At 42.8% G+C, this 20,172-nt stretch overlaps 1 protein-coding gene across 3 annotated transcripts in view; it reads right to left on the reverse strand.

The window, feature by feature from the left end:
- Positions 1–20,172, reverse strand: part of sez6b (seizure related 6 homolog b) — a 240,620-nt gene that overhangs the window by 131,950 nt on the left and 88,498 nt on the right. For all 3 annotated transcript variants that reach the window (XM_085244805.1, XM_085244804.1, XM_085244803.1), the window contains one exon: positions 15,905–16,038. In XM_085244805.1, coding sequence (XP_085100931.1) covers positions 15,905–16,038 — 134 coding nt within the window. The remainder of the gene's footprint in view (positions 1–15,904; positions 16,039–20,172) is intronic.

Here is a 20,172-nt window from a genome sequence, read left to right on the forward strand (position 1 = left end):
AAGGCTGAAAGCCAGACAGTCTTGATCGGGGAGGGACTGGTGAAGTCCCTTCTTCCCCAGTCCTACTTGTACTTGTACTTGGTTATTGGCCAGTACTGGCCCACCTTCCTCAGCACCACGTGGCTAAGATGAACAGGCACATGGCTCAATACATCAGCAGAGCACATAAATGAATTGGCAGGAATACCAGAGAGGCAAAACACCAGCTACTGGCAGACAGAACAGTTGCTTGAGATTGCTTTACTGAAGGCCGGGCAGTCCTGATCCCCAAGGACCAACAGAAGGCACAGGTCCAAACCAACTACAATAACTTGCCTCAGTACCACATGGAAGCTCCTGTCAGGAGTGGCTAGGATGAACAGGCACATGGGTCAATATATGAGCAGGGCACAGAAAAGGATTGTCAAGAATACCAGAGGTGGAAAACACTAGTTACTGGCAGACTGAGCAGTCAGCGGAGGCTAGAAGAACAGGTTAACCAACCTTTGGACTGCCTAGATTGATTATTAGAAAGCCTATGACTCAATGCCCCACACATGGATCCTGGAATCCCTAGACCTATTCAAGATCAACAGGACCCGAAGAGAATTGATCAGGAATTTGATGAGGATGCAGAGAACAACACTGGTGGCACAAGTCAACCTTCAAGAGTGGGATCTACCAAGGAGATACCATGTCTCCACTACTCTTCTGCATAGGCCTGAAGGCCAGTGTGATCACTGACAAGACTGGCTACGGGTACCGACCATGGAATGGAATCGTCAACCACCTCCTCTACATAAATGGCATCAACCTGTACGCCAGGAGTGAACAAGACATCGATTCACTCATCCACACCACTAGGATATACAGCAACAACCTTTATCTGACAGAACTCTTGGTGGCGCTGTCACTTGGTGTTCGCTCGCTCTGCGGTAGAGTATCACTTCCTGTTCCTGCTCAAACACAGTGGTGTTTCTGAGTAGCTTATTTGCTTAGCAATTTAAATTAACAACTTTTAAATACATTCTTTTTTCATAGTATAATCTTCACGTGCTTCATCCGAAGCACACTTTCTGTGTACTCACTACCTAATTTATAGCCAAAGTATTCACTCACTGTCTCTGTACTGTTTCGCTAGCTTAGCTTAGCTCGTAGCCGACTCGTTAGCACCATGGCTACTTCACCTGTCCCTCCTGCACTTTCTTGCTCATTGTGTCAGATGTTTAGTTACTGTTTAGTTTAGGGCGACCGTGGCTCAGGGGGTTGGGAATCGCATCCTGGTCATTGTGTCCTTGGGCAAGACACTTTACCCTACTTGCCTACTGGTGTTGGCCAGAGGGGCCGATGGCGCGATATGGCAGCCTCGCTTCTGTCAGTCTGCCCCAGGGCAGCTGTGGTTACAACCGTAGCTTGCCTCCACCAGTGTGTGAATGCGAGAGTGAATGAATAGTGGTATTGTAAAGCGCTTTGGGTGCCTTGAAAAGCGCTATATAAATCCAATCCATTATTATTATTATTATTACTCCTCGGCCTCCTTTAGCAGTAATGATATCTGTAACAAATGTAGCATATTTGCAGCTCTGGAGGCCAGGAATACTGAATTGGAGACTCGGCTTCGCACCCTTCATTCACCCGTAGCTAGCCAGGCCCCTGTAGCTGGTGCAGCCGAAGATAGCGTAGGCCCCGCTAGCTGTTCCCCGACAGACCCCAAGCAGATGGGGAAAGAGGGCGGCTGGGTGATGGTGAGGAGGAAGCATAGTCCTAAACAGAAGCCCCAGGTACACCACAAACCCGTTCATGTGTCTAACCGTTTTTCCCCACTCGGCGACACACCCGCCGGGGGTCAAACTCTGGTAATTGGTGATTCTGTTCTCAGACATGTGAAGCTAGAGACACCGGCAACCATAGTCAATTGTCTTCCAGGGGCCAGAGCAGGCGACATTGAAGGAAATTTAAAACTGCTGGCTAAGGGTAAACGTAAATTCAGTAAAATCATAATTCACGTCGGCAGTAATGACACCCGGTTACGCCAATCGCAGGTCACTAAAATCAATATTGAATCAGTGTGCAACTTTGCCGAAACAATGTCGGACTCTGTAGTTTTCTCTGGTCCCCTCCCCAATCAGACCAGGAGCGACATGTTTAGCCGCATGTTCTCCTTAAATTGCTGGCTGTCTGAGTGGTGTCCCAGAAACGATGTGGGCTTCATAGATAATTGGCAAACCTTCTGGAGGAAACCTGGTCTTGTTAGGAGCGACGGCATCCATCCCACTTTGGATGGAGCAGCTCTCATTTCTAGAAATATGGACAAATTTATTAAACCCCCCAAAATATGACTATCCAGAGTTGGGACCAGGAAGCAGAGTTGAAGTCTTACACGCCTCTCTGCAGCTTCTCTCCTCCTGCTACCCCCCCCCCCCCAAAAAAAAATCCATCTCCATAGAGACTGTGTCAGCTTCCAAAAAGACAAAAAACAAACTAAAAACCAGTAACAAACAACTTAAACATAAACAATTACAAAGAAAGAACAATACAGTATCCACATCTGAACCAAAGAGTAAAACAGTGAAATGTGGATTATTAAATATTAGGTCTCTCTCCTCCAAGTCTCTGTTAGTACATGACTTAATAATTGATCAACAAATTGATTTACTCTGCCTTACAGAAACCTGGTTGAAGCAGGATGATTATGTTAGTTTAAATGAATCAACACCCCCGAGTCATTCTAACTACCAGAAATCTCGAAGCACAGGCCGAGGGGGCGGTGTGGCAGCAATTTTTCACACCAGCCTATTAATTAATGAAAGACCATGACAGACTTTTAATTCATTTGAGAGCCTGATGCTTAACATTGTCCACCCCAGCTGTGAAACTCAGAAACCAGTCTTACTTGTTATCATCTATCGTCCACCTGGGCCTTACACAGAGTTTCTGTCTGATTTCTCAGACTTTATATCTAATTTAGTTCTGAGCTCAGATAAAATAATTATTGTGGGTGATTTTAACATCCATGTAGATGCTAAAAATGACAGCCTCAACATGGCATTTAATCTGTTATTAGACTCAATTGGCTTCTCTCAAAATGTAAAAGAACCCACCCACCACTTTAATCACACTCTAGATCTTGTTTCAACATATGGCATAGAAACTGAACATTTAGCAGTGTTTCCTGAAAACCCTCTCCTGTCTGATCATTTCCTGATAACATTTACATTTACAATAATTGATTACACAGCGGTGGAGAGTAGACTTTATCACAGTAGATGTCTTTCTGAAAGCGCTTTAACTAAGTTCAAGAATATAATCCACCCACTGTTATCATCTTCAATGCCCTGTACCAACATAGAGCAGAGCAGCTATCTGAACGCTACTCCAACAGAGGTCGATTATCTTGTTAATAATTTTACCTCCTCACTGCGTACGACTCTGGATACTGTAGCTCCTGTGAAAACTAAGGTCTCAAATCAGAAGTACCTGACTCCGTGGTATAATTCTCAAACACGTACCCTAAAGCAGATGACTCGTAATCTGGAGAGGAAATGGCGTGTCACAAATTTAGAGGATCATCATTTAGCTTGGAGAAATAGTTTGCTGCTTTATAAGAAAGCGCTCCGCAAAGCCAGAACATCTTACTATTCATCACTGATTGAAGATAATAAGAACAACCCCAGGTTTCTCTTCAGCACTGTAGCCAGGCTGACAAAAAGTCAGAGCTCTTTTGAGCCAACCATCCCTTTAACGTTAACTAGTAATGACTTCATGAACTTCTTCACAAATAAAATTTTTATCATTAGAGGAAAAATTACCAATAATCATCCCACAGATGCAATATTATCTACAGCTTCTCTTAGTACCATTGATGTTAAGTTAGACTCTTTTTCTCCAATTGATCTTTCTGAGTTAACTTCAATAATTACTTCCTCCAAACCATCAACGTGTCTTTTAGACCCCATTCCTACAAAACTGCTCAAAGAAGTCCTGCCATTAACTAATTCTTCGATCTTAAATATGATCAACCTATCTCTAATAATCGGCTATGTACCACAGGCCTTCAAGCTGGCTGTAGTTAAACCTTTACTCAAAAGCATCTCTAGACCCAGCAGTCTTAGCTAATTGTAGGCCAATCTCCAACCTTCCTTTCATATCAAAAATCCTTGAAAGAGTAGTTGTCAAACAGCTAACAGATCATCTGCAGAGGAATGGTTTATTTGAAGAGTTTCAGTCAGGTTTCAGAGTTCATCACAGGACAGAAGCAGCTTTAGTGAAGGTTACAAATGATCTTCTTATGGCCTCTGACAGTGAACTCATCTCTGTGCTTGTCCTGCTAGACCTTAGTGCAGCGTTCGATACTGTTGACCATAATATCCTATTAGAGCGATTAGAACATGCTGTAGGTATTACAGGTACTGCACTGCAGTGGTTTGTATCATATCTATCTAATAGACTCACACACTGAGGTTAATTATGGAGTTCCACAGGGTTCAGTGCTGGGCCCAATTCTGTTTACATTATACATGCTTCCCTTAGGCAGCATCATTAGAAGACATAGCATACATTTTCACTGCTATGCAGATGGCACCCAGCTCTATCTATCCATGAAGGCAGATAACACACACCAATTAGTTAAACTGCAGGAATGTCTTAAAGACATAAAGACCTGGATGGCCGCTAACTTTTTGCTTCTTAATTCAGATAAAACTGAGGTTATTGTACTCGGCCCTGAAAAGCTTAGAAATATGGTATCTAACCAGATTCTTACTCTGGATGGCATTACCACATCTCCAGTAACGCTGTGAGGAACCTTGGACTCATTTTTGACCAGGATATGTCCTTCAACGCACATATTAAACAAATATGTAAGACTGCGTTCTTCCATTTGCGCAACATCTCTAAAATTAGAAATATCCTGTCTCAGAGTGACGCTGAAAAACTAGTTCATGCATTTATTACTTCCAGGCTGGACTACTGTAATTCATTATTATCAGGATGTCCAAAAAACTCACTGAAAAGCCTTCAGCTAATCCAAAATGCTGCATCAAGAGTGCTGACAGGGACTAGAAAGAGAGAGCATATTTCTCCTGTTTTGGCTTCCCTTCACTGGCTTCCTGTTAAATCCAGAATTGAATTCAAAATCCTGCTCCTCACATACAAGGTCTTAAATAATCAGGCCCCATCTTATCTTAATAACCTTGTAGTACCATATCACCCTATTAGAGCACTTCGCTCTCGCACTGCAGGCCTACTTGTTGTTCCTAGAGTATTTAAAAGTAGAATGGGAGGCAGCGCCTTCAGTTTTCAGGCCCCTCTTCTGTGGAACCAGCTTCCAGTTCAGATTCGGGAGACAGACACTATCTCTACTTTTAAGATTAGGCTTAAAACTTTCCTTTTTGTTAAAGCATATAGTTAGGGTTGGACCAGGTGACCCTGAATCCTCCCTTAGTTATGCTGCAATAGACTTAGGCTGCCGGGGGATTCCCATGATGCATTGAGTTTTTCCTTTCCAGTCACCTTTCTCACTCACTATGTCTTAATAGACCTCTCTGCATTGAATCATATCTGTTATTAACCTCTGTCTCTCTTCCACAGCATGTCTTTTATCCTGTCTTCCTTCTCTCACCCCAACCGGTCGCAGCAGATGGCCGCCCCTCCCTGAGCCTGGTTCTGCCAGAGGTTTCTTCCTGTTAAAAGGGAGTTTTTCCTTCCCACTGTCGCCAAAGTGCTTGCTCATAGGGGGTCATATGATTGTTGGGTTTTTCTCTGTATCTATGAAGTGCCTTGAGGCGACTTTTGTTGTGATTTGGCGCTATATAAATAAAATTGAATTGAATTGAATTGAATTGAACTGAAGAAGAGGTAGAACGTCGCATCCGAGAAGCTTCTTCAGTTCAGATGTGAAGAAGCTTCTTGGATGAGAGGTAAAACGCCTTCAAGCAACTTAAAGAAGTCCAGACGCTTTTCTTTCCGAGCTCCTTAGATTACGATGACCTGGATATGACTGAGAACCTTCACAGACAAGCACAGGATTTTAAGTGTGCCTTATAGTTTGAAAAAAAAAAATGTAACTATATCTATAGAGATAGTGTATATACATCTACACATGACACTTTATCTTAATGTAGTTTCATCTAACGAAAGAAAGAAAGTGGTTTATTACTGAGGTAATTTGTAATATATGTTATTCTTAAATTTTTACAGCAGTATTTTAAAGTGATTTGAACAGCCACAATTCAAAGCTTTGTAAAAATCTTGCTAGCATGCAGGATCAAGTTGTGAAATAACTAGAATCCGAAATAACTAGAACAATTTTGTATTTACTTTTTAGATTACTGTTAAGATGCCTGCGTTGTTGACCCAGTGTTTTGTGTTTATGGATTTTGTGGCTTGTTTAATCATTATTGTTATGTTCTCTGTGTGACTTATGTTTCCTAGTTGTCTTGAGGTTTAGTTGGCCGTTTCCCCAGTGATGTTTCTGTGTCGCTCTCTCGCCGTCACTTGTCTCTTGCTGTCTCACACTTTTTCATCCCATCACTCTATTCCCTGTATGTAGTCAGTCTGCATCTCAGTGATTGTGTTTCCTGTTTTATTCTCTTGTCCTGTGTGCTTTCTGTTCAGCTCTGCTTCTTCTGCCTTGTCTAGTGTGCTCCATCTGTGTTCCCATCCCATGTTATGTTCGTCTCTTGCCTGTTCAGCCTCATTAAAGGGCACGCCTTGAATTTGACCTCCTGCTGCTTCCCTGACTGCATTCTTGGGTCCTCCTAACCCAACCTGACAATGACATTAAATTCCAAACACTAAAGCCTAGTTTTTATGACTCCATTCTCTGAAAGACACTGGGTTAAATGGAATCCATGGAAGATTGGTAAAGTGAAAAACACTATTAATGGAGCTCATCTAAAATTTGCAAGAAAACACCTTAATAACTTTTAAACCATTAGAGGGAATATTCTTGGAACTGATGAGATAAAACACTGGGTAATCAATGGGTCCATTTTGCATTAGCACTATTTGCAACTAGAGGCTCTGCAGTATTGACTGGATTGAGACATTGTTCATTCATTCATTTCATTTATTTATTTATTTCACACTTGGTACAACAGTTTCCACAGTTAGTTCTTTCAGACCAACCAACCACACTTTCTATCAGTAAAGCACTGCAACCATGTGTGAAAAGGAGCAGGAAGAAGAAAATATTCTTATTAAACCTTGCCCCCTGTCGTGTTATTCAATTATACCCGGGTCCACTGTACGATTCATAACCACACTTTATTTTCTTGTTCTTGCTCTGCCCCCACATAACATAACATTCTATACAAAAGCACACCGGTCTCGCCCTCTAGCTGCCATCAGCCTAACTACACTGACTGGCTGCATTAACATCTACTGTACAATGCAGTTACACCACATCTACCCTTTCTAGAATCAATGGGTAGACTAACATTGACTCACCAGACCTTAGAGGGTTATTCTGCCTTTGTGGCTGGAAGGTCTGGTCCTGCGCTTACCTGTAAGGAATACTATATAACGAAAATCTTAACTCCAATTAACCCGTTAAGTAACACAAATTCTTACATGCTAACTCGTCACACCCCCTGCCTTTCCCAACTTCTGAACATGCATATTTGAAAATGACAACCTTTTAGCTTTTACACTTTTACCCTTACTGTGCAAACAATACTACGAAAGAGGGGTATTCTTGTGTAAAACTGTCCTTTCCATCTGATCCGTCACAAGTCCAATCTGGTTGGTCTCACAACAACTCTTCCGGATCTGGTTCTGGGTGTAGATGGAAGCTCTGGAGAAACTGGCTCTGGCATGTCCGTGGAGCACTGCTCCCCGGCTTCTGCAGATTCTGGCTCCCCATTATTGCTCTCAGTTTGGTCTGGAGAGTATTTCATGGGAACAAGATGCCAACGATTCCGCCTAATTGTCCCACGAGGTCCCTCCACGAGATATGATCGTGGTGTGGAGTGGCTGCCAATAACGGTGCCGCTGGCTCTCTGGTCTGTTATCTACACTTCTTGGCCTGGAGTAAGCCTATCAAGGCTGCGTGCACGACGACGAAGGTTATATGACTGTGCCTCTCTAGTCCTCCTCTCCTTTTCCCTCCGGGTGACAACCACACTATCAGGAAGTGCGGGGTCAAGCAGAGATGGCAGTATTGGCACCGTGGTGCGAAGCCGTCTCCCCATCAAGAGTTGGGCTGGACTATAACCATTCTGCAGTGGGTTGGCTCTGTAAGCAAGCAGAGCCAAGTGTGGATCAACAGCTTTCCGCAATAGATTCTTGACAGTCTTAATTGCTCGTTCGGCTTCGCCATTGCTTTGGGGATATTTCGGGCTGCTTGTGATGTGACGGAAGCCATACACTTTTGCAAATGTCTCAAAAGCTGCCCCCGAAAACTGTGGCCCATTATCTGTTACCAGCTGCTCGGGGATCCCATGACGTGCAAAAATCCCTTTGAGATGATGGATCACATCCTCTGACCTTGAAGGTGTGAGAGGGGCAATCTCAACAAATCTTGAGGCATAATCCACAACAAGAAGGTACTGTAGGTTTTCCCTCTCAGCATAAACAGATCAGCTCCTAGCTTTTGCCACGGCTGCCCCGGATACTGTGATGGCATCAGCGGTTCTGTGTGGTTTTCTCTCACTTGGCAACATGTCCAACAGTTAAGGACAAGCTCATTTATCTGCTGGCGTAGCCCTGGCCACCAAACCGACTGTCGTGCTCGCTGTCTGCACTTAACCACTCCCTGGTGACCTTCGTGTAGTCTGGTGAGCACATCATTTCTCATAGTTGCAGGTATAACCAACCTGTCCCCTTTGATTAGCAGACCATCATGTACGGTGAGGAACGCCCGTTCTGCCCAGTACAGTCTTAGCGCTGGTTCGCTGTTGAAATGTGTGGGCCATCCTTCCTCACACAGCTGCATCACGCGAGCACATACGCTGTCCCTCTTCAGCTCTTCTCTCAGCTGCTCCAAGAAATTGTTGCTAGCTGGCAGATTGTCCATCAACATGTCCACGTAAATATTTGTGCTCTCCAACAACCCCTTGTCTTGAAGTGTTTCTTTTGCTTTCACTGGAGATCGTGAGAGCGTGTCAGCTGTCCACAGGTGTTTGCCTGGTACATGCGAAATCGAGTAGGAATATCGCATGAGGCGCATCCTAAAGCGTTGAATTCTGGGAGGGAGCGCATCCAGAGTTTGTGCCCCCAGCAGACTTAGCAGCGGCTTATGGTCTGTCTCCATTTGAAAGTGTTTGCCAATAAGAAAGTTGCGGAACCGCTCACAAGCCCAGGTCAGACCTAAAGCCTCCTTTTCAACCTGAGCGTATCTCTGTTCTGTTGCAGTGAGGGAGCGTGACGCGTAGGCAATGGGTCTCCAATCCTCATCCCATCTTTGAAGCAACACACCCCCTAAGCCATACGATGATGCGTCCGCTGACACCTTGCAGTCACGGCTTGGGTCATACATGGCCAACACTGGCGGTGATGCGAGCGCATCTTTCAGGTTCTGAAATGCTCTAGCCTGGTCAATGTCCCATCTCCAGCAGTTTTTCTTAGACAGTAAGTCTCTTAGAGGTTTGTCCCTCTCTGCGAGCTGTGGGATAAACTTCCCAAGCTGGTTAACCATTCCCAGAAAGCTCCTTAACTCACTCACACTTTGTGGCTCATTCATCTCCCTCACAGCCTGGGTCTTGCTTGGGTCAGGGCTGATACCGCTGGCTGAGAGAACATGCCCTAAAAACGTCACCTGCTGTTTCGCGATGCCGCACTTGTCAATGTTTAGGGTGATGCCAGCTTTTTGTATCCTGCCCAGCACAGCGTGTAGGCGAGAGTCATGCTCCTCCTGCGTTCTGCCCCAGACCAGCACGTCGTCCATGTGGCAAACCACCCCTTCCATACCATCTGTGACCATCCTGTTCTGGAAATGCTCCGGTGCTGAAGCAATCCCGAAGGGCAGTCTCTTGAAGTAATAACGCTCAAACGGTGTGATGAAAGTGGTAAATGGTAAATGGCCTGTATTTGTATAGCGCTTTACTAGTCCCTAAGGACCCCAAAGCGCTTTACATATCCAGTCATCCACCCATTCACACACACATTCACACACTGGTGATGGCAAGCTACATTGTAGCCACAGCCACCCTGGGGCGCACTGACAGAGGCGAGGCTGCCGGACACTGGCGCCACCGGGCCCTCTGACCACCACCAGTAGGCAACGGGTGAAGTGTCATGCCCAAGGACACAACGACCGAGACTGTCCAAGCCGGGGCTCGAACCGGCAACCTTCCGATTACAAGGCGAACTCCCAACTCTTAAGCCACGATCATGGTGTATTTGGCTTTCCGTCAGAGGTATCTGCCAAAACCCCATATTAGCGTCCAGCTTGCTGAATATGCTGGCACCAGCCAATCTGCCCAATTTTCCTCCACCGATGGCAGTATGTACTTCTCTCGACACACAGACTCATTGAGGTGTGTAAGGTCGACACATATGCGTACATCTTCTGTCTTCTTCGGTACCACCACCATGCCTGAGCACCAATCAGTTGGCTCCTCAATCCTGCTGATCACCCCTAGTTCTTCCATACGGGCCAGCTCCTGCTTAACTTTGTCCATCAGAGGCAACGGGATTCTCCGTGGCGTCTTCAAGGAAAAAGGTTGAGCTCCAGGTTTCAGTTTGATGTCGTACAGGTTACGTACTTCACCGAGACCACTGCACAGCTTTGGGTAGCACTTTTTAAGCGTCTCTATAGTTATGCTCTCCAGACGGGCCACAAGCTCCAGCTTGCTAATGGCAGGTCTCCCCAGCAAAGCAGTGTGCAGGTGTCTGATGACAAAGACATCCTCAAGTATTTCTTTGTCTCCCTTCCTCAGTACAAGCTCACTGACACCAACGACATCCAAACGACTCCTCCCGGGACCCAGCAGAGCCTTGGTTGGTTTGTGGAGACTGGGGGGTGGTTGTGTCTGTAGAGCTCCTTAAACACCTTAAGGGGTAGGACTGTCACATCGGCACCTGTATCAATTTTAAATGACACGTTTTTGTTGTTTATGCTTAAGTCGACAGTCCACGGCTCACCCTCACACTTAACACTGCCCAGGAACAAACCATGTTCATCCTCTTCAACCTCATGCACTGTTTTTGGTGCCCTGCATACATGCCTGTAATGTCCTTTTTTCCCACATGCATGGCATTTCATTTCATTCACTGGACAATCCTGCTTTGAATGGGATGGAGCGCCACCACATTTCTGACAGGTTGGCCCTTTTTTGCCGTCTTCTCGGAATCCACGTGTTTTAGCTTGACAACTATCAGTCTGGAGCGGTTTGGTTCTAACAGGCTTACGACTGATTTTATGCACTCTATCTACTGACTTAGCATCGCTAGCCTCAGCTCTAGAGTCACCTCGCAAGGAGGATTGTTGTCGCTTTACCTCTTCACTTTGCCTCGCCATGTTGATAGCCCTCTGCAAAGTCAAATCTGGGTCAAGCTGCATGCGTTCTGCCAGCCGTTTGTCCGTGAGACCGACAACGAGCCTATCACGTATCAGCTCATCATGTAGCACGCCATAGTTGCAATGTTCTGCTAGCGCATACAGTGTTGTCACAAAAGCATCCACTGTCTCATTTTCTCCCTGTCAGCATATATTGAATTTGGCGCGCTCATAGATCACATTTTTCTTCACAATGAAAAAAGCCTGGAAACCATCACGTACCCCCTCATACGTTGTCCTTTGCTCCGCTGTTAAACTCAGACCGCGAAGCACATCGTCCGCCTCGTCTCTCATGCAGTAAATCAACGTGTTGACTTGGTTTTCCTCCTAGCTGACGTTCAAATTACTGGCGAGACGGAATCTCTCGAACCTCCGTATCCTTTTGGACCACTCCTGCGGTTTTGAAAAGTCGAAGGATTCCGGTGGCTGGATGCTGAATGTCGCGCTCAGCCCCGCCGGTGCTCTCTGTGCAGTCTCATCCGCCATATTCTCCCCTCGTTTTTCCGCGAGCTCCGCCAGACACAGGTTCGTTCAGTCGAGGTTATATGGATCAGTACAGGACTTCTGACACCATGTCGTGTTATTCAATTATACGCGGGTCCACTGTACGGTTCATAACCACACTTTATTTTCTTGTTCTTGCTCTGCCCCCACATAACATAACATTCTATACAAAAACACACCGGTCTCGCCCTCTAGCTGCCATCAGCCTAACTACACTGACCGGCTACATTAACATCTGCTGTACAATGCAATTACACCACACCCCCTATCTACAATCCAACTTATATTGCAAGTGGAGCACTGGACAATGATGCCCTGAACTTTCACATAGACAAACTGCTACAGTCTTGGCTGTCTTGTACTTGCTTTATGCTTAACTTTAAAAAAGAATCTTTGCCAAGGAGGTTGTGTTTTTGGTTGCATTTGAATGTATGCATGCATGTCATTCTGGCTTTAAACACAAAAGCCCAAAAGGTTTCAGTATTATAGCTGAGCCCAAGCCTTTAACTTAGAAGTTATGATTCTTACAATTATGGTTTGTTTTTCATTGTATAGAACATACTGGATAAACATCTAATGTATCTTGTCATAGTCGACCTCTGACCTCTACTTCAAGGTCAGTAGATTTGATATTAAAGATTAACTTTTAAAAAACTTTGTCTTTAAAACTATACTTAAAATTCCTTTATTTGTATAGGCAATATTTAGGAAATGACACTGGTAAATGGTGATTGTAAAATCACATTACAGTTTTTATCTAAATCACATTTGATCTCTGATCTTACTTTTAAATGTCATGTCTGCCTTTCATTCACATTGACCCCCAAATTTGTTATATCTTTAAAGAAACTACTGTTATATCAAATAATGAGCTGCATAGTTAGTAAGTAATATACTACAGTATAATATAACATTGTATAAAATGCTGAAGTTATTTATGTCCAGTTATTTAAAAATCAATACCTATTATCCATTGTCTACTTCAACGTTTGCGTAATCAAAGTAAACATCTGTCATGCTACCCTCTTGGAGTGCTTCATATAAAACTATTTAATAAATTAGTTGCTTTTCCTAAGACTTTGGTTCTGTTCATTGCTTTTCAAGGTAGGCCATGGTATTGTCACTTCTTAGAATCTTGTTACCGTATAGTAAGTTAACAATAGTCTGTACTGACTTCTGTACTGGCTCCTTTTCCTTTTCTCTTAAATACATTCCAAATTTTAGTGTTGAATAGTCCATGTTTTAATTATAGGCAAGTACAAAAAAAAATCTTTGAATGATAAAAACTGAAAAACCGCACCCTTACTTTTGGTTTTGGGTCATTGATAACAACGTTAAATTTTGAAAAATTATTGGAGTCCAACTCTGAATATCTGCACACATGTAACTGATTTAGTCTTGTATTAGGCTTAAACTGGACTTCAAAATTTCCTTTTGCCTAAAGCATATAGTTAGGGCTGGATCAGGTGACTCTGAATCCTCCCTTAGTTATGCTGCAATAGGCGTAGGCTCCTGGGGATTCCCATGATGCATTGAGTATTTCTTCTTCAGTCACCTTCTTCACTCACTATGTGTTAATAGACCTCTCTGCATTGAATCATACTTGTTATTAATCTCTGTCTCTCTTCCACAGCATGTCTTTTACCCTGTCTTCCTTCTCTCACCCCAACCGGTCGCAGCAGATGGCTCCGCCCTCCCTGAGCCTGGTTCTGCCGGAAGTTTCTTCCTGTTAAAAGGGAGTTTTTCCTTCCCACTGTCGCCAAAGTGCTTACAATGGGTCATGTGAATGTTGGGTTTTTCTCTGTATGTATTATTGTAGGGTCTACCTTATAACATAAAGTGTCTTGAAGTGACTGTTGTCGTGATTTGGCGCTGTATAAATAAAATTGAAATTAATTGAATTATTTTTAGTTAAGTCACTGAGTAGCTTCTCAGTGACTTAACTAAAAAGCCAAAAGAAATTCCCTGATAAATTAAAACTATTCCTAGCATTATATTTCAAAATATCGCTTGAGCGTAAATGCCTACAATTCTGTTGTACTCTATACATGTCTGCACCTAACTGTGAGTGTGATCTACAAAAACATGCTGTTTAGCCATTTAAAAAGGTTGTCTTTGTAAGAGGGTACCATGTTGACAGTATAATCAATACTGTATCGGCAACCTGTGATGCAGGCTTAGTTTTTATTCATACAGACATTGTGCTGCCGTCCTGCATGCAATGATTCTGCATACATGTCAGTATTGTACATTTGTGTTTAAATTGTCCTTGTCTGACTGTTTAAACACTTATTGCACAATATTGGCTTTTTGTTAGATGAATAGCTTCAATTCACATATTGATTTTTCACCACAGTCTGCAAAGACATAAAACATACGCATCAGTTGTTCTGAGAGGAGAGTGATTTGCGGACCATGTTTAAAATATAGCTCCACTATGATTCTTTTTCCATCTTCCTTCCTTCTTTCTCTGAACCTTCTTCTTCTTCTTCTTCTTCTTCCATATGTTTGAATTTTAATAGAATATATACCAGAAATATTTCATAAACCTGAACATTCTTAGAACATTCTCTTGTAGTCCTCCCACTTCTGAAATATCATCTCATCTTTCTTTCCAAGATAAAATTACTTTGGATAATGAAGTCAGTGAGGAGATTTATTTTCAATTCACTGTTTTTAATATAACATCAAGTCACAACACGAGTCAGTCTAAGTCAAGAACATACAATAGAGAAAACCCACTGATTGAGCATGCACACTGTGAAAGTTGAGATGGTCCTCCATCTTTCAGTAAAAAATTACTGTTATGGCATTTGTCAGTCAATTCTCAATCTCCTTGTGAATCCACACTGCACATTTTTGCAGGTTTGTGACAGTTGCTATGGTTTCTGTGTTTGATTTGAAACACAGTTTATTTTTTAATGTGTGTCAATGTGCATATTTTTAAGAACATGTTGATAAAAACGTTTACACTGTGAAATAGTTTTTACAGTACTATACTATAATTATAGAGCACATAAACAATTAATTGTCATGGTCCTGGGGCTGTGACCCAGTATTTATGTGTTTGGACTTTGACTCTAGTTTATTTAATATTCTAAGGTTAAGATTTTGTTTGAGGTTTTATTTATTTTTAGAGTTGTAATATTTGTATTCTCAGATCTTAGTTTTGTTATCTAGTCTTTAGGTTTCTATTATCATGCCTCCTCTGTGTTCTACGCTCCTTCTTGTGTAGTCAGTCTTGTGTCCGTGCTACTTTCCCTTTCTGTCTGTGTGTCAGGGTGAGTAGTCTGTACTTCCTGTCTTATTCTCTGTTCCCTTCCACCAATATCAGTTCCCTAGTATTTCGTCTATTTGTATGTATGTGTCTTCTTGTGAAGTCTGTTTGTTTACCTTTTTGTCTATGTCAAGCTCATGTGTCGTAGTCACGCTGTGTTTATGTTTTATTTTGATAAAAAATAATGTCCATTGTTTTGATAGTCCCTCAGTCCATGTTCTGCCTTTTTTGGTTGTAGGTGGATTCTATTCTGCTGAAGGTGTCTTCTCTCTGCCCTTACCTTATATGTGTATTTAAATCTTCAGGTTTCATTTGCTCCTTGTCATGTCATCATATGTCCTAACCCAGGTTGTGTGCTCTTTCCTATTAATCTCCTAATAATAGTTTTGCTACTTTTAACGTCCCTGGTAGAGTTTAAGCCTGAGTTTTGTGTTTCCTAAGTCATTGAACTTCAGCAATAAAGCTGTTATTTAAGTTTAATCTCCAAGTCCTAGATTTGGGTTTACTTAAAACTGCAATAGCTAAGACCACTAAGTATGTCATTTTCCATTACGTACATACGTATGCTGGGCAAAAGTATTTAACATCAGGCTTATCCAGTAAGCTACCGAAATATCCCGGGTGGATGTTGAACTTTTTCTTACCTGGACCTCCACTCCATAGCCCGTATAGACAGTGACGATATAGTTGCAGTCAGTTGTAAAGTAAAAAGCAGAATTGGTGTGTGGTGGAGCCTCGATGTAGCCTTCTGGACCAGTCAGGTTCAGCTGGCAGGGAACTGCAGGAACAACCACAGCAGCATAACAATAACACTGATAGAAACAGTGTGGACGCTGGTGCACAAACTACTCCATTCAAAACAGATTCAAAACTCCATTCCAAACAAACGCTGCTCTCAATGCAAATGGTCCCCTCATTATGTTTTTGTTATAGTAATAACGACCAATAACCCTGTTATCTTATCTTCACTTACAGATTATAATAATAGGGTTTGAGTCTTTTAAGACACTTTATGTAATGTCAATACTTTCTGCAAACAGGAGATGCCAAAATGATACTATGCTTTAATTCTGGGTAACATTTTTGACCTTTCCAACTGTAGTTAAGGAAAATATTGATTATGTTCAATGTATCTTGAGACCACAGAATCAGCTATTGATAGTTCAATGATTCTATTGTTATAACAGTCAGTCTGACACGGATATCAACTTAGTTTAATGTTTGATCTGTATCTGGATGTATTATTTGTATAAGGCTTATCTGGCATTACCCACAATGCAGGTGAATGATAATTAAAAAGTGCTTGGACTGAGTGTATGTGAATTGGTTTGTAGTAAACAGTACTTCGAGTGCTTAGTTAGAGTATCCATCTATCTGTCTTCTGCCACTTATCCGAGTAAAGATGGCAGGGGACAGCAGTCTAAGCAGAGATGCCTGAACCCTCCTCATCACATCCAGCTCCACCAGCTCTTATGGGGGCACTCTAAGGTGTTCCCAAGCCAGTTAACAAACCTAATCTCTCCAGTGTGTCCAGTGTGCAAATCCCTGGGAGGATTTGCATGTCCTGGGAGAAACTAGAAGGTCATAATTGTCCCTCTAGTTAAGTTGTTCCTGGGTGAGATGCCAGACTATGTGCAATTTTGATGATGGAGACCTGACTCCAATAAGGAACAAGGAATACTTCTCAAAATCACCTGGTGGACAGGTCTTAATCCATGAGGCACTGCCCAGCACCTGCAGGAAGAGCTATAGAGGTCCATTGTGTTGTGGACAGGGTCCCACATAGCAGACAGGTCTGGCCCAGATCTGGTGACAAACCGGCACTGCTGGCTGACTTCTGGTATGGTAAATGGTATGTGATTCAGGTCAGGCCTGACGCAGATGGCACTGTTTATGTGATGGCACGCCACATCTGGCCCGATTGTGGTTTGGTTTATGTGGCCCAGGCTCATAGAAAACAGGTCTGACCTGGATCCGGTATCAAGCTGGCACTTCTGACTGACTGGTGTTATAGCAGGGTGTATGTCAACCAGTTGTATGTTCCTATTTTCCTATTTTAGTTAGAAGACCCAAATGCTATGTTGCAATACTACACTGCTATGGTAGCCAATGTTTCAAATGCAGGTTTGACAGGTTTGTGAGTGTACACTTTATCCAAAACCTATTGAGGGTTTACTCGCATTGAGCGGGAAATTATTAAAACTCTCCCACGTCCACCCTCTTGTCTCTGAACTTGCTTCTGGCCTTGGTCCGAGCCTTGAATGCAGCAGAGTTGTGAAGATGCCTTTCAAAGCGAGAGATTTTCATGGCCTTCATGGTGGCTGAATCAACCAGCATAGGTGGCAACCACCGGGTGGCTGTAGCTCAGGAGGTAGAGCAGGTCACCCACTAATCAGAAGGTTAGTGGTTTGATCTTTGGCTCTTCCAGTCTGCCTGTCAAGATTCTGAATATGTATAAATGTAGTCAGGAAGCACTCAGTTTAGAGGGAAGTGTGTGAATATGGCATGTTGTATGGAGCACTTGGAGTAATCCAGGAGAGTAGACAAGTGCTCTATAAGAAACAGCCCATTCACTGTCTGAACAGAGTTTCATACTGTTACTTTTGCACTATTATGTTCTGGCACATGTTGTTATTACGTGGCTTGATTAAGGTACACATTAGCCTGACATCTGGGGCCAGAGCTGAAACTGTTCTGGGCCAGCACAGGGCCAGCAGTGTGTCTGCAACTGGCCCGTGGCTGCACACAACTTATACATGGCCCACATATTGCAAAGAATAACGGCCCTTTGGTGGCCCAGATCTGGTTTTCCAGAGGTAACCCACACATGGGCCAGCACGGGACCACCAGTGTGTCTGCAACTGGCCTTGTGCTGGCCCATGTGTGGATTACCTCTGGAAAACCAGATCTGGGCCACCAAAGGGCTGTCATTCTTTGCGGTATTTGGGCCATGTGTAAATACGTTGTGTGGGCTATGTGGGGTTGACCCTTGGGGGTTCAATCCCCAGCTGCTTAACCCTAGAACAGTATCGCTGGGTGATTTTCACCCGAGCAAATACATTTACATGATTTCTCTCTCCTGCAGCTGTGAGCGTGTCGAGGAGACTGTGCCTTCACCAGGGAAGTCTGGTAAATAATTACAGTGGGGGTAAATAATTATTTTAAGACCTGTTGATCAGTCAATCAATCAACCACTCCAACCAACACAGACGCTACTGATCTGAACTCATTATGTGCATAAAGCAAATAACACTGATATTGTTAAAACAATTTATATTTTTCTGATCACAGAAAAGGATTCCCAATTCCTAATTTGACTAATTTGCCATGATCAGTTTTAATTGAGCTTAACTGAGAAGATAGCAGTGCTTCTATATCCGGTTCCCATTTAGCTTGTTCATTCCATGATAGAGCTTTAACTGCAGTTATGGATTGCATGGCGAACTGTGTTCATATATGATCATTTCTTAATGTTCCTGAGTCCATGTAGTGATTTAAATGATAAATGGTAAATGACCTGTATTTGTATAGCGCTTTACTTAGTCCCTAAGGACCCCGAAGCGCTTTACGCTACATTCAGTCATCCACCCATTCACACACACATTCACACACTGGTGATGACAGCTGCCCTGGGCCGCACTGACAGAGGCTAGGCTGCCGGACACTGGCGCCACCGGGCCCTCTGACCACAACCAGTTATTGACCAGAATCATGCCTGTTTTTAATGCAACAGCGCCTGAGGGCATAAAGATCAGGGTGATCCAATACAGATTTTTGGCCTTGTCCCTTGTATCAGAATTTTCTCCAGATTTTGGTGATGAGGTTATGTACTGTAGATGATCCACAATTTGTATTTGTAGTTTTTTTGCAGATTGGTAAATCTCTGCCCAGTTTACTTCTAAAAAGCTCTACCTCTCTAAGATTTAAAAAAAAAATTTTTTTTTATATTGAATCATGCTTTTGTCCCGGATTAAGGAATGCTGGACCTGCTCTTTATCCTCTCAAAGATGTTCTAGCGTGCATGGAAGTTTGCCCAACCAATCTAAATGCATTTTTTGGACATGGAGAAGGCTACATGAATAGGGTGTCTGACCCTTTGTTACGTTGTTGTTATGTTAAGCTATTTAGCCCATGTACATCATCGCAAGAGTTTGGTCTGCATTGTTGGCAATAAGTTGGACTAATTTCTGGTGGGTGTTGGACTGTTTATGGACAGAATTTGTAGCTGTAGCAAAAGATGCACACATCCCCTTGTTCCCAGTTGATTTTAATCATCCAATGAGAAAGCAGCTGGGCAACCAGAGGAAGTTTTCATTATCACTATAAATAAATATATTAGATATTATATATATAAATAATATATATATTATTTATATGCAACAGTCAGTATATAATTAAGCATCTGTTAAAATCACATAGAAATGATGGTTTTGTGTTTAACAGTAACGACACTTAATGCTCTTTTTCTGATTTAGGATTATGCGTTTAAGGAGTTGGCGACACAGTTTTTATCTTCATCCTTTACTCCAGAACACACAAAACTGCCAAGGTTGAAGCTGGCTCATGGGCTGGCTGATGCACACACACACACACACACACACACACACACACACACACACACACACACACACACACACACACACACACACACACACACACACACACACACAAAACTCAGAACAGTAATTTCTACTACTCAAATTACATTTATCATTCATGTATTAATTACATTTATATTTTAAGTTATCTTTTATTAAAAACAAATTTGCCTTATTATTACGAAATAGAGAAACACTCTGTTTTAGTACTTCACAATTTAATAAAAGGTTTAAATAATCAATCCCCGCGACCCTGAAAAGGATAAGCGGAAGCGAATGGATGGATGGTTTAAATAATCATTAGTGTTGGTTAG

This window comes from Mchenga conophoros, linkage group LG14 (assembly GCF_057382185.1).
Source record: "Mchenga conophoros isolate Kocher_MC1m ecotype Shallow Benthic linkage group LG14, M_conophoros_male_GT1.1, whole genome shotgun sequence".
Classification (NCBI taxonomy): Eukaryota; Metazoa; Chordata; class Actinopteri; order Cichliformes; family Cichlidae; genus Mchenga; species Mchenga conophoros.